This window comes from Melospiza melodia, chromosome 1 (assembly GCF_035770615.1).
Source record: "Melospiza melodia melodia isolate bMelMel2 chromosome 1, bMelMel2.pri, whole genome shotgun sequence".
Classification (NCBI taxonomy): domain Eukaryota; kingdom Metazoa; phylum Chordata; class Aves; order Passeriformes; family Passerellidae; genus Melospiza; species Melospiza melodia.
Window position 1 is genome coordinate 151,552,739 of NC_086194.1, and position 15,559 is coordinate 151,568,297.

At 38.5% G+C, this 15,559-nt stretch overlaps 1 protein-coding gene across 2 annotated transcripts in view; it reads right to left on the bottom strand.

Moving 5' to 3' along the window:
• The window catches only part of CPQ (carboxypeptidase Q), a 149,203-nt gene that overhangs the window by 32,909 nt on the left and 100,735 nt on the right, over positions 1–15,559 (bottom strand). For both annotated transcript variants that reach the window (XM_063172044.1, XM_063172055.1), the window contains exon 6: positions 6,449–6,540. In XM_063172044.1, coding sequence (XP_063028114.1) covers positions 6,449–6,540 — 92 coding nt within the window. The remainder of the gene's footprint in view (positions 1–6,448; positions 6,541–15,559) is intronic.

The following is a 15,559-nucleotide window of genomic DNA, read 5'->3' on the forward strand; positions in this document are numbered from 1 at the left end:
GGACAAAGCACTTGACTAATGGTTCATTTGTTCCAATGATAAAGGACATCAGTTAATCTGACACTGTGTTTTCAGCTTTCTGTTATTGATTTACACTTAACTTTAAGAAACAACAACACTTGTATTCCAGTATTTGTTCCAGAGCAGTCGGGAAACAAGTACAGCACAGCAACCATGTTGTAGAACTCACAGGGAAGTGGTGGTCATCCCACTTGCAGCAATAAAAAAAGGTTTAAATCAGCATCCAGATTTTTTAGGCTGGCAACTTAGACTACAGGAAAGACAAGAAAAAACACTGGAAGCACCTAAGTACATGTGACAGCTAGAAAAGAAAAAAAAAAAAGCAAAATAAATAACATCCTCTAAGTATTCAATAATATATAAACATGATGTAGTATAATTTTGAGCTGCTGTTTAGCATGAAGATAATTTAATGAAGCAAAACAGGATAAATTGAAACTAGAGAAAAAACACCACGGCAGCTGTTAGGAAGCAGATATCCACCAGCATCAAGGCACAATAAACACCAGCCACAAACGTGATCATATAATTTACACTCTTTTTGAATGAAGACAGGGAAAATCAGGAACACTGTGAGTTATTCATGTTCGTAAATTATCCCATTATTATATGGGAGAAAGCTGATGCAAAGCTGAAGATTTAGAAGCACTATTTTTCCTAGATGACAAGGTATGAAAAAGACTCATCCTTTTGTTACAAGATAAAATATTATTCTGTCACATTTTATGGGAAAGCAGTACGTAAAAAAGTCTACAGGTTTAGGGGTTTGTTCTGTAGGACAAGTTCTGGCCTCTGAGAAGCCAATGACAAAAATCCCAGTAACTTCAACAGCCCTGGAGCAATTTGGTCGTGTACTTATTAGCACTTCACTCAGTAAAAACATGTTACTGCCACGTTCTGCCTTGTACAATACCACAACTGTTTCCTCTATGATGACTTGCCAGCACTCACAGAGATGACCATTCAGTATTGTAAGTTATTGTAAGTTCCCTGGGATGATAGACAAGAGAAAGCAGAGAGCGCTGAACTTGGCAGCAGGCTAAGTAAGGTATACCTGAAATCTTGTGTTGGGTGATTTTTTTTTTCTTTGACAAATGGGCCTATCAAAGATAAGTTCTCTTCCTGGAAAACATTCCATAACTTTAGGCCTTTTACTGCTCAAATGCAAAGGTATCAAAACAATGTCTATGGCTCTGAATGACCACCCCAACACTGTCCTCCTTTGACAGGATTTATGTTTTCACTAGAAAAATAGGCAGCAATGCTAAAATTAAAAATTGTGGTTGACATCTTTCAAACAAAGATGATGTTACTCCTTCAGGAAGCTAATGAGTATTTCGGCAACTTTCAACAAAAGATAAGTGAAAATAAATTTGCAGCACCTTAGAAATTATCACAGCACATACATAATTTTCTACATCTTTCACAGCTGCAGGGAGTTTTGATAGGAGGAAGCCAACTTTCTTACAACTGAACATCCCAATGGACCAAAGACCTGTGGATGGGTGAATCTGCCTGAAGCATGCACTCGAAGCAGCAATCCTCAGAAGATTCTCTATCAGAATTCCTACCAGATTCAACTGGCAGCTCTGCTGAGAGAAAGAGAGAAGATGCACAGAGGACAAAGATTGCAAGATGCACACAGAAGATTTGCTTGAGAGAAAAAGAAAGATTCACAGAGAAAAGTTTTTCTAACACTAGACATGTAAGAATCTTATCTACATGGAAGGAAGACTAGATATCCAGAAGACACACTGTCATGACTGATTTGGGGTCTTCCATCCTTCAGGCAGTGTAAGGAATAAACTTGGGTTTGTGTTTTAGCAAAATCTGTATTTCTCTGCAGCTTTCACAAGAAAGCTTATTCCTAAATACTAGGGAATTAGAAATTCCCATGGACGTAGAACTGGTGTAAAAGAAAATTCTGTCACTATGTTATCTATACTGTGCTTAATACAATCAGTGGTGCTACTGCCTGTTGTGACACTGCAGAACACAATGTGATTACTTTCTTTCTGTAGTTTTGCAGATGGACATCTCACTCTTTCTGCATTTCTTTCTCCTTGCAGTGAAAGGAATCAACAGGACATCAGTGACCTAAAAAAGCAGCAGTAATTTTATGTAATTTTTGATTATAGAGGGTATTGTCTGAGGAAAGTCAAAAGGCTAATGGTCAACACATTTTCCTGGCATAAAAGAATCCCCAATAAAGTCCTTTATGTGTTTGGTTCAATTAATGTCTTACATTTCACCAGAATACTTGGTACCTCAGGATATAAAGTGTTCTGAAAACTATGGTTTTAAGGAGACAATATTTTCTGGAGAAGAATCTTTTCACTTGAAAGTGACAAGATTTTTTTTTTTAATATTTGCTTCTTAGAGAAAGCAACTCATTAGCAAATCACAGTAGAAATCTTGTGTGATCATCAACAAAGTGTACTTAAACTAGCACAAAATAAATGCCAGCATTTCAGAAAGTCCTGTTTTCATGCAGACACAGTTCCAGCAAAATATTAGATCTTGGTAATAGATACAAAAAAGAAACCATAGTAAACACTAGTGATTGATTTTTTAAAATGTAGTTAAACCTTTACTAAAAAGTTAAAATACTGTATGGTGTTTGCACCAGAAATTGAGGTAAGTACTGTAAGTATCAATATAAGAATACCAACATGCAGAAATATGAAATATTGAGAATGCCTTCTGTAATGGGCTTTGAATTGAATTAATAACATATTAATGCCTCCAGTGATCACAACCAAGTTACTAAAGTAAATTTGAATGTGGCCTAGGATCTCTTAGTCTTCTCATTACAAAATATATTTGCTTTCCCAAAAGATTGTATGCAATACTTCTATTCCAAAATAAATATTATCAGTCATTCATACCCTTAATTCAGCTGGGTAAATAACTGTAACCTTGTTTCATGGTACACAGACCTTTCACAGAATCTAGTCCAAAGCAACGAAAAGGAGGACAGACACTTCATTACATATATTTCTTTCTCCTTTCACAAAGACAGCATAAGAGTAAACACAGAAAAAAACAACACACTTAACTCTGGCTGAGGGCACTCAGGTATCATTGGTAAAGCTTGTAGCAGAATCTGTACTGAAGAGTTGCATCATGAGGCCTTTTAGAATTATGTTACTCTAGTTTTCAATTTGACTTCTATGAGAAAGTAGCATTGCAATGTTTCATGATTCTGAAGCTATTTAATGTATTGTCTGTACAGAAGAGCCCTACTCAGGAACTGGGTCACACAACACTAACCACTGGAAGAAGACTTCAGATGCAGTGTCAAACTCCAAGCCCTGCAGTCTGATTTGAATTTAGATACTTTAATTTCACTGCTCTTTATCAAGATAAGAATCTTTAACGCTAAGGAAAATCAACTCTTTTTCTAGTCTGAAATTAAATCTAATTATTGGCTGAGAGCTAAAAGCAGTGAGCACTTCAACAGGTATCTCCTTTGGAAGCAAAGGTGTTGGTAATTCCCCCAAGAGGCTTCTAACTCATGATCAAGACTGAGCAGGTGCTCTGTGATGTCCTGGTGGGTGGCAGGTACCCTTGCACCAATGGAAGCACTAAAAGTGCTGGAATATACAGGGCTTTCAGCTCTTGGAAATGGCTTAGAAAAATCATGCAAAGAAAACAATGGACGAGGACCATGTGATGCTCTCCAGAAAAATATTTGACAAACCAAAAGCATGGTTGTGTGGGTAATGGATGTGTCTGAGCTTCACCTGACTGCAGTTGGACAAATATGCTTTTCCTAAGCACATATTTACTGGATGCTATCAGAAACAGGAGACAGCACTACACTAGTCTAAAGCACTAGAGGTTTTGATCAACAAATATGGCTCTTACATTCTCATAAAGCTCTGTACAGCTAATACACCCCATCACTAGCTTTAATAATCAGAATTTATAATACTGGGATCTAGAGAAAAACTTGAGTGTTATAAATAAGGCTATTACATGGGGATATGTGTTAATTATTGGCACCATAGTAAAACCACAATGATGCTATCTCAATTATTTCTGCAGTAACTTATCCACTTTCTAGCAGTGACAACCTACAATGATGGATGAGGAAGAAGGACCTGAACTTAAATTGAAAGATATAATAAATAAGTGACAAAAAAAGAGGCATCTGTACTTGTCCAGTACTATATTGTCTTCATTTCTTCTCCCTTGCCACATTTCCACTGACATGAGGAGGCAATTTACTATGCCAAGGAAATCCATGTCTGCCTGTGCTGAATTACTGCATTCATATTTCTACTTGTTTGTATCGAACTAAACTCGTAAGTCCAGCGATGTAGATGAATCATACAGGCTGTCTTTTATTTTACAAGGCATCTTTAAATACCACTCTTATTTAACTTGTATTCATTACCATCAGCAAGCAATGTGTGTGCCATACTATCTTAATTGCCAGAAATTTGAGCAAGTAAATCATTAAAAGGTTAAGTTATTTTTCATGCTAAATTTAATGTACAGTATTAATCAACTTTATTTCATTATCATGAGTAATGCAACATCCTATAGTCAAATCGATTTATAATTATGCCAGATCACATGGCAGAGGGGAAACAAGAACAACAAACAACAGACGGATGTCATTTCTGCTTAAATTCTCTATGTAAATTACAAACTGTTAAGTCAGACAGGGCTTTCTTTGCAGAGCACAACACCCAGATGGAATCTCACCAGCAGAGCAAGAACTGAGACACATCTTTGTCTCAACATTCTAAAAGCAAAGTAACCAAATATCTTGCAAGCAACCCACAGCCTGCTTTATATTTCCCTATTTGATCCTTAGGTCTGCTTTTTGGTATTATTTCTGAATAGAAATCTTTGAGACAACAGTGAAACAAAGCCATCGTGGCAAAAGATGAGCAAACATGAGACAATTTCATGTGTGGCTGACATCATCACCATAGGATGGATCTTATTGTCCAACATGGACAGCTACAGAGGTAAATCTTCAGATACATTTCTGGTAAGTGGTGTGTACAGACCATCCTTCCAGCTCCTCCAAAATGCAGTTCTGTACAAAAGAAGCATCTCTTTCATGTGCTTCTTATTCCAGAATATTTCTAATCCTGCTGAATATCAGAGTACCCGTGGTAAATCCAGAATCCTTAACATATACTAAACTGCAACCTGTCACCTCCCTGAAGCTAAAAAAGCAAGCTCTTGGGTACCTCTTCCAAAATAAATAACAAAGCTGAGTTATCCCTGTAATTTGGAGATACAAGGAGGTACAACATTATACATGGGTAGTTAAATATACTTCTTGGCAATATGAAACTAGTTAGTGGGAAATATTTGATTGTTCATCAATTAGTCAGAAAACTCTAACTGCTCTAAACCTATCTCTGATAACTCTATTCCAGATGCAAGTTGATCTAATTTGGTTCATCACAATGAATTTGATTCAAAGGGAGGTTTTCATTTATTGTTCTGATAGGTTGCTTAGCATTAAAAAATGCTCTTAAGAATTGCTTGCAAGTCTGCTTTCATGCTGTTGTAGAACAGGTAGCTTCCTAGGCACATTTGCATTCACCTTGCCTCTGCCTTGGATTTATTAGCTATTGTTGAGGGTTATACTACTTAATTAGGGAGAAGAATAAAAGATCACTTTAGAATAGTTATACAGGTATAAACTATTCTGTATATGCTATTACACAGGTATAATCATTCAAGCATAATTTTTCTGTGGAAAAAACACCCAAACACACACATATTCCAAAGACTCATCTCCAAAATAGTTTTGGCAACTGCCCTTTATCTCATGATGTATTTTGAAATGGCAGCTGTTGGCAGGAGAGATAAATGTTATATTTTTATCCTCATAGCCATAAGTCATAGAGCTTGTGTGTTCTTTGCATCACCAGAAATCAACCTTTTAGGATTTCCAGATCCCACAAACTTACAATTGGTAAGTACATTATAGACTACGCACTACCAAGATAAGGTAGAAAATACTTTTCTTCATATTATTTTATGTTTTACATTGTAAATGTTATGGGAAAATGCAATGAAGCAGAAATACATAAGGCAAACAAAATTTATTTATATTGCAAACATATGGGGACCATTCATCATTCATTCTCAGAAGGTTAGCTATGTTTGAAAGCTATGGCAGATATCATAATGAAATATCTGTTTCAGAACGCTTTTCTGACAAAGTATCTTAGGTCAAGTGGAACATGCGCGTGTGTGGTTGCAGGGCTTACTGTTAAATGTGAAATTAAGTTTATATTTATGATTAAAACCAGAAAATATACTTTCAGGCAGAACTGCGATCACCGGTTTTGGTGAGATATTAAGCTGAACATCTTGACAAAAATAGTAGTCAAGTCATAAGACTGGGGAGAAAAGCACTGTCAAGAAAATGGTGAAAAGACATATTTACCTTGTGTAACTGATAGTATTGCTCAGCACCAACTCCTCCTTGCTCTTCTCCTGTCCACAGCACCAAGCGCAGTGTCCTTTTTGGACGAAGTCCTAAAACACAGGTTTTAATATTGTTTTTAGTACTAAAGACAGATATATTTTGAGCATTTTTTGCATTGGTCTCCAGCCTTCATTGGATAAAAAGCCTGTATTTCCACAAACCAAACACCACCTATACCAAGTATGGATTTTTCTATGAAAGACAGGGGTGTGGGGAGAGAGTTCACATGAGGAAGAAGTGGGCAGTTGAGGTACTGCTGCCAGTTGTAGCAGCAGAAGAGAAGCACACTTCAGGGACATACTGAAACTGTCTGAAAACCACACCAGAGAGTAACTACCTTAAAAGATTTCTAAAACATGTGCTGCTGTCATTGGGGTGGTCTGCAATAAGTAATACATATCCGCTCGTAGCAGATCCAAATCAAATTTTCATGAAAACTACCATTGCTTTGTCATGGTTCATTTATTACAATTAATTGAAAATGAGCTGCTGCATTTTTATGAGAAATGTTTATCAATTTCAAGAACTGAGGGGCTATGTAATATCATTTTGCTTTTTATCAATCAGAGAAATGAAAAGCAGTAATCTGTACTTAGGAATCTGAAAGAGTCAGCTGCTAAATGTATGCACGACTTTCTAAAAGAAGGAGAACATGAAGCCATTTTCTATTTTGCTATGGTAGCTCAATCAGAAAGATAAGTTCTCAGATATATTTTGAAGCCATTTTTGCCATGGTAGAACTGATCAGATAGAAGTTGCTTCCCTCTATTTATTTGGTTGTTTCTATTCATAAATGAATACATTGAGAGAAACTTGAGAGCATGGAAGAGCAAACAGATAAAGAAAACATTGTTCTCTGTGCAGTGGAATGCTAATTATGTTAGAGAAAAAAATAAGGAAAAAACATGAGAAGATTATCACAAGTGATAAAGTACCACACACACACTATTGTGCTGAAGAGAAATAATATCAGTATCACTGTCAAAACTTATTTCATTTCCTAACTGAAATGGATGAAGACTGCCAATAGACTTGACCTCCATTAATTTTTTTCTTTTGACACAATGAATACGATCCACGCATTTCTTCTCAAAACTACATGATAGCAATTCTCCAAACTGAAGGCAGAATATAGTAGGAATACCCCAAATCTGAACAAAAGAGCTTGGATTTTCCAATATTTCATAAAGAAGTACAAACAAGTTTAAAGGTGTATTTTCTGAATGTTGATCTGCTGACTGTAAACAGAAAGGCTGTCAAACTTCGTTACTTTAAAGACAACCTTCTGCACGCTTCCCAGTAGATTCCCTGCTCTCCTAAATCACAATAGTAAAGGATTAGACTCCTTTGCTTTTCAAATTAGTCAGATGGGTTAGGAGGCAAACTTGAGATAATAAAATAGCTCCCAATTTGAAGTCAGAAAGATTTAAGCCCAAAATAACCCCAAATATGTCAGCAGCTTGGTTAGAAGAGGTGGCTGTGAAAAAGAAGTGCTGGTATAAAACACAGAGGCCAGTGCTGTAGTATGGTTCCAGCAGCACTGCAGTTTAAGTGGAAAAAGGAAGTTTATTTGTCATATCACAAAAAGGCAAAGTGAAGTCCAATCTCCAGCCCACCATACCAAGCCTGTGAGTATAGATTTGGTAGGAAATGCTCAAGACAGGGAAGCAGCATCTCCTGGCTCCTCCCAGGCAAAAATCAAGCTGCTTTAGTCTGCCACTGCTGCCCTTAGCCAGTGAGGGCCAATGATCAGGGCATCCTCATGGTTGGCTCAGGTGGGCTGTAACCTCAGCTCCTCCTCTCCAGGGGCTGGAGATGATCTCAGCTCACTTGTGGAAAAGACATTAGAGATTCTTATGGCTCCCCCCACCCCATCCCCAGCCCATCATTGCATCCGTCCATTGAAGCTGGGGAAATAAAAAAGCCCTGCTGAGCTTTGGTCTCTCCAGTCTGGGACGTGGCAAAAAAATAAAAATATATGAGCTATGGAGGCAGTTATTTTAAATACAAGCAAAGTCTACAGGGGAAAATTTAATTTCCTCATTATCTTAATCTGAAAGTGATAACTATTTATCTACCTGCTATTAAAAACAGAGCTAATCTGACCAAAGAGCAGCAAACAAATCCAGTATCCAGAAGTAAAATTGCTGAGAATATTCTCAATGCATGTTTTTATTAGAAAAAAAAAAAGAAGTTCTGTATTCAATTTACAGAAGTTTTTCAAAGTAAGTTTAACTACTTTGGTTTGCTTCTTAAAAACCACTGGTTCCCAGCAAGGTATCATCTTCACAAAATCAGAAGTCTTTCAGATTGCAGCCCAAATATATATTGAAAAGACAGGATAAAATAGCAATTGGGCTAGGAAACTGTTTTATGATGGGTGCAACACATTTGAGGGGTGAGTAGACAATTTTAAATGAAGGAAAACTGTTATACAAATAAAATTGTGCCTCTTTCCTTGTTATCTGAATAAATGACTTATTACATACTATTAAAGAGGCTATCAGAAGAAAAAACCTACAAATTAATTTCCAAATCTCCACAGTGTTTTAGAAAAATGTGTTATCTTTTTTTCTCCCTTCTACCTTGCCCTTAACTGAAATAAAATCATAGTTTACCACAAAGAACATTTTGGTGATCAGCCTCTATATTCTTAGGGTTTATCTCAAACATAAAAGATACTATGGGCATGTGGAATCAAATGAAATAAAAACACTGATATGGTCAATCTATGACTAAGGATACATCTGCAGCAAGCACAGCAGGACACCTGCTCTATTACCCTCCCTCTGTGCTGGAGTGGCTGCTATCCTTTCCTTCTCCTTGGGTACCACAAACACTTCTGTCATACCAATGTGTAGGGCTTATTGGTTCTATATTCTGTTTCTTTTAAATCATCATAAATTGCCCACATTCATAGATAACAGCAGCAAGACCTGAATTTTACGTCCTACATGTCTTGCTCATGCTTGACAGAATTGAGACATTCCCACATAGCAAAACTGAAATGTAACATTTTGTACATGTAGAGACAAATCATAAGGTAAAGGAAAAAAATAAACCCACTTCATTCTCAATATAGCCTACAAGTCAGGAAGGAAAATTTGATTCATCTTTCTAAAATCAAAATAGAGATCAGTACTATCAACACAAAATTTCCTTCAGTAACTATTTTCCTACTTTATAACCATAAATCCTTACTGATGGGGAGGATCACAAAGATAAAATATTTTCTAAGAAGATAGGGTGTAGATTGCTAACAGGCTTCTTCAATGTCATTTTAAGACTGACCAGTTTACAAAACCATAAAAAGCATTCCACCTTTGTAAAAACAGATATTTTCCCTGCAAATCAAGTCATGGGATCACACACAAGCAAATCAAATAGCTGTTCAGCTTATATGAGGCATACAAGCAAACTGCAAATGGATGTGAGTAGATTAACAGGTGTCAAGGTTTAACCTCAGCTGGCAGCTAAGCCCCTCACAGCTGCTTGCTCACTCCCTCATCAATGGGATAAGGGAGAAAATCCAGAGGATAAAAGCTAAAAAATTCATGTGTTGAGATAAAGACCATTTAATAAGGAAAGCAAAAGCTGTACACAGAGGCAAAGCAAAACAAGGAAGTAATGCATTCCTAAGACCCTGCATAAATGGCCTAGAAAAGCCTTGATCTGAGCATAAAGTAGAATAAATTGCACTGCCAATCAAGGGAGGTGATCCTGCCCTCTACTTCCCCTGGGGAGACCCCACCTGGAGTGCTGCATCCAGCCCTGAAGTTCTCAGCACAGGGAAGACATGGACATGGGTAAGTGGGTCCAGGGGAGGGTCACAAAGATGGAACTTCTCTCCTACGAGGAAAGGCTGAGGCTAGAGAAAGCTCCAGGGAGACCTTAGAGGAGCCTTCCAGTAACTGAAAGGAATCAACAAGAAATGGGGACAGACTTTGTAGCAGGGCCCGTGACAATAAGGACAAGGAGCAAAGGTTTTAAACTAAAGGAGAGTAGATTCAGATTAGATCTAAGGAAATGCTTTTTACAGTGAGGGCAGTGAAACACGGTCACAGGTTGCCCAGAGAGATTGTAGATGCCCCATCCCTGGAGAAATTCCAGGTCAGATGCAACAGGGCTCTGAGCAACCTGATCAAGTTGAAGCAGTTCCTGTTCATTACAGGGGTGTTGGACTAAATGACCTTTAATGATGTTTATCAACCCAAACTATTCTCTGTGTTCTCTTACTCCCTAAGTCACTAATGTACTTGCTTTAGGAGCTACTAGGGAGGTGTATACAGATATATCATCCTTAAGCATTGTCCTCTGCTGTGCTGAACATACATGGGCTGTGGCCTTTTCTGTATTGTCACCTTGTGGTTTTTAATTACTTTAAAAGGTATTTATACAAAAATATCTATAAGTATTTATACAAAAAATATCAAGATACACAATGATGCTGCTGACATTCTTTAAATTCTTATTATACTCCCTACCTTTTTCAAGTTTGGAGCTGATTAGACATAGGGGATTTGCTGGGTGTCATTAGACGGGATATTTCTATCATGCATGCACTTCTCATAAAATACCTGGGATTTCCATTTCTGCCACAGCATAAAATAAAAATAAAACCAGTACTCCACATTTTGCTAAAGATAAGAACTCATCATCAAAAACAGTGGTACAGTCTGCTAATACCTGATTTATGTATCCTGTGGTATCAGCAAGGAAGAGAAAAAGCTCTTACTGCTAGCAACCTGTTTCCCTGCCTAATTTCAAATAATATACATACAGAAATAAACTGTAATCAATAGGATGATAGTAATAACACAGTTAATTGAAGATGTCCAGACTTTTTCCTCTGAAGACCTAGAAGAAATTTCAATTCTAAACCAGAAAAGTACTTTGGCTTTCACTCTTGTTAGAAACACAGCTCTCTATGGTTTAAACAACTGATCTCAGTACTTGTGCAGAAAAGTGCCTGTGTATTCATTTATTTAAGAAGAAATTGTTTTTTTAATTGAGTGACAAATAATGATTTCACAGAGAAAATCACAGAATGATAGAATGGTTTGGGTTGGAAGGGACATTAGAGATCATTTAGTTCTAACGTCCCTGCCATGAGCAGCAACATTTCACTAGGCCAGGTTGCTCAGACCTCCATCCAGCCTGGCCTTAAACACTTGCATAGACAGAGCATTTGCAACCTCTCTGTGCAACCTGTGCCAGTGCCTCACCACCCTCACCATCTCACCCAAGGAATTTGGATTCCTCCCAAGCATCTAATCTAAACCTCTTCTCGAAGTTTAAAACCATTGCACCATGGCCTGTTGCTACATGCTCTTCTAAATAGGCTCTCCTCATCTTTCTTGTGCGCTTCCTTCAGGTACTGGAAGGCCACAATAAAGTCATCCCTAAGCCTTCTCTTCTCCAGGATGAGCAATTGCAATTCCCTCAGCCTTTCCTCACAGGAGAGGTCCTTGTAATCATCTTCAAGGCCCTCCTCTGCACTCACCCCAGCAGGTCCACATCCTTCTTATCCTGGGATCCTCTGAGCTGGATGCAGCACAGGTGGGGTCTCACAAGGGGAGACCAGAGAGGCAGAATCCCCTCTCTCACCCTGCTGGCCATGTTGTTTTGGATGCAGCCCAGGACATATTTGGCTTTCTAGGCTATAAGTGCACATTGCCAGGTCATGTCCACCCTCTCACCAATCAGAACCCTCAAGTTCTTCGTAGAGCTTCAAAGTTAAAAGCTTACAAAAACAAGGCAAAGAACAGCTGAAAAAAACCCTTTTAGTGCTACTTAAACCTTGATTATAACATATTTCTAATTCCCTAGTGAGGCTCAAATTAGACATGGGAAACAGCCTTCAGCTTCGGAAACTGTCTTTCTTTTCTTCTTAAACCAGTCTAATGCAGTGCAATCTCCTTGATTTTTGTCTGTTGATAGCTTCTTTTTGTGGCACTGAGGACAAAGCACTGCAAAAAATAGCACTGGGAAACAAAAAAACCACTGAGTGTCAAAACTCTGGAGTAAGGAGAGATGAGGTCTGGAGCAGAAGAGATGAAGCATTGCAGGACGACAGAAAATGGTCAGGTCTGTGGCTGGGGAGGGGAAATCAAAGCGGAGTGATGAGCCAAGCCGGATGCTGCAGCTCAGCCTTGCCTGGGGCTGTCAGCTTGCTCAGAAACATGTTTTGGGGCTTGAGAGGACACGACTGCCACTAGCACAGACTGTGAGCAGCTGTTTGGACAGGCCTTTCAAAGAGGGCAGCACAGGGGCAAGGCAGTGCCCAAGGTGAGCCAGCCTAGGGAAAGACTGGATTTGCAGAGCACCATCAGCCTTAACAGCAGTGCAGCAAGACACTGAGATTACACAAGCAATTTTCTTTTTCTGTTTTTAGGGAGGCTGATGATCTTATGACAGAGGGGCAGATTTACAGAAGAGTGGAGAAGGGAAATGGGAGATGTTTTAGATAGATTTATTTTTAAAAAGCAATGCAACATCCAAGAGGAAATGTCAAGGAAGGAGCTGGGTATCCAAGACTGGAGGGGAAATCTGTGAATGATTTGCAAGTCTAGTAACTAAAAATAACTTGGATTAAGCCCTTTGAGGGGGTGAGGGAGAGAAGAGGGAAGCCAAGCCCAGAGCCTGGTGCTTATGGGCTGCAAGTCAGGCAACAACAGTGCCAGAGAGAGGGTTTCTCTGTGGACACCTTCCTGCCACCTGGCAGCACAGCTGAGGGGCACTTCAGATGAGAAGTACTGCCAAATGTGCTTGTCTGCACATGGGGTTTTAAACTAAGAACTGTTTCGTGTAGTGCCATGGAGCCACTACAAATCATGTGTACAAAAAAAAAAAAAAAAGAGGGGAAAAACAAAAAAAGGAGAAGAAAAGGAAACAGAAACTTTCCTGTGTAAAAAAGCCAAGTGCAGAGTCAGCAGAGAACTCCTCCACCCCATGCCTTGCTCTGGTCCTGTAAACGTGTTCTCCGAGCCCCACAAAAGGAATAAGACACTGTCCAGATTTAAAATACACTTTATTCCTCTTCAGGAACACATTCTTCCTTAAGGGTATATGTGATCGCACAAAATTGGGGAGCAGAAAATGCAATGTGGGGCCCACTCCCACACTCTATGGGATTACAAATATCAGGCATGGTTTGATCATAATGAGAGGTGGGTCTGAATTCTGCCTCTGCTGTCCTGCTCTTTGGAATAGAAAACAAATCTGTTAGGCTATTCTGAGAGCTGATGAGTCAGAAAATGAAACAGGCACACTTCTGTCTCCATATTGAAAATTTATACCTTAAAAAAAATGACAGTAAGGACAAGATGCCCCTTATTTCATTTGGGAAGGATTTCAGCACTTCACCACATCAACCATGTTAGAGACGTGAATAACAAAACCAATAACACACAACAGCTAGCACTGTCAGGTTTTAAAAGATTTTTACAGATAATCAAAGCTACAATTTTTTCTTTAATTTTCTGGGTAAATTAAATCTTGCAGAGAAGCAGCAGTCCACAAGACAAAGAGCAAAATTGCTATGGAGGGCTGTATATCTAAATTTACCATCAGATTAGCAACCTTTTATGTTTGTAGTCACCCTTCTGCTATGTCAACACAGTATGAAAATTGAAGATTTAAGTACTTGCTAAATATGCAGTCAACCAAATGTTAAAATGAAGGAATAAATGTATTTGTAGTGTAACAGCATATGCAGATATTTCATACCAAGAAGATTTAATAGAATTGAAAATGTGAAGGCCAGAACAAAACACTCAGCCTTGGGAAAGTGAAAAGAATGTAAGAACAAGAAGTTAATATCAGGCATATTTGATTAAAGAAAAAACCCCAGAAACTGTAAAAGTAGTCATTTAATTATGTTTCACAACATGTCTCCTAGACTGCAAATTACACCACTACAAGAAATTCAGAAAAATGTTTAACAAAATATTTTGCAAGCATGTTAAAATTGCATTTATTTGACTTCAATTAAGCTAGCAGAAAAGGAATTACTCTGGTGATCATGTTTTTAATAAAACATATCTTTAGTCCTCATATATTAGCCAGTGAATTTGTACTGGAGAAATGTAGCTTCATACAAAGACTACAGTGAACTGTACAAAAATCTGTCTAATGGTTTTCCAGTTACATTAGTCATGGGTATAATTCAGATGAGAGTTACAATTTCAATTTTAAATAAGTTTTAAGGGGGAAAAACTGTCTAATCAACTCCTTATGAGTATTAATAACTCAATTAGTACCTTAAAATTCTTACATGCATTGTTTTAAAAACATTTCTGTAGTTTTCTGTGTCTTTTTTCTACAAAGCACTAATTTGTTCATGCCAGGTCCGTGTCTACATCTGCAGGAAAGCTGATTTATGAAGCCTCAGTTAGCTTAATGCTGGCAAATAGACAAAGAAGAGAAATGGCCCCTATCATCTATCACCATACATTTCTCCCTTTTTCATGTTTCATCATCGTCTAGGAATGCAGGAAAGCTGTGTAAAAGGTGTGATGACTGGGATTAGATTTTGTCAACAATCATTCTTCCTTCATCAAGCTACTCTAGCAGCTATCTAGCTCCATCACCATCCTACCCTGGCTGTGAAAGAGGAAAATGTTCCCTGTTCATCTACTTGACTGCTGCTATTCACTGGCTCTGGCAGCTCCCCATAGCAAGTGTTTTCTTACATGGAAGAACAGGACTCAGAAGCACTTTGAGGCACAGTCCAAGCACAGATTTCCTGGTCTGAGGCAGTAGGCAGACATGACTGAACATGAGCTCAGTGCACAACACAACAGCACGCGCAGGGAACTGTTCACTCTGCATCCCAACCCACCACTGTGGTGGTCTTTGGAGTGCAGCCTTTCCTGGAGTCTGCACTGACCACTTCAGTGGAAGCAGGGGTTCAGATAGCATTCACTGGCAACTCCTTACACTGGCTGCAGTTCAAGCAATTGAAGAGAAAGAGGAAAAGTTTGTCATTTGACAAATGCACAGCTCAGCCATTGCCTTCTGAAGATGTCCCCAGACTGAGCAGTAGCTCATGGATGGGTGTGCACCTCT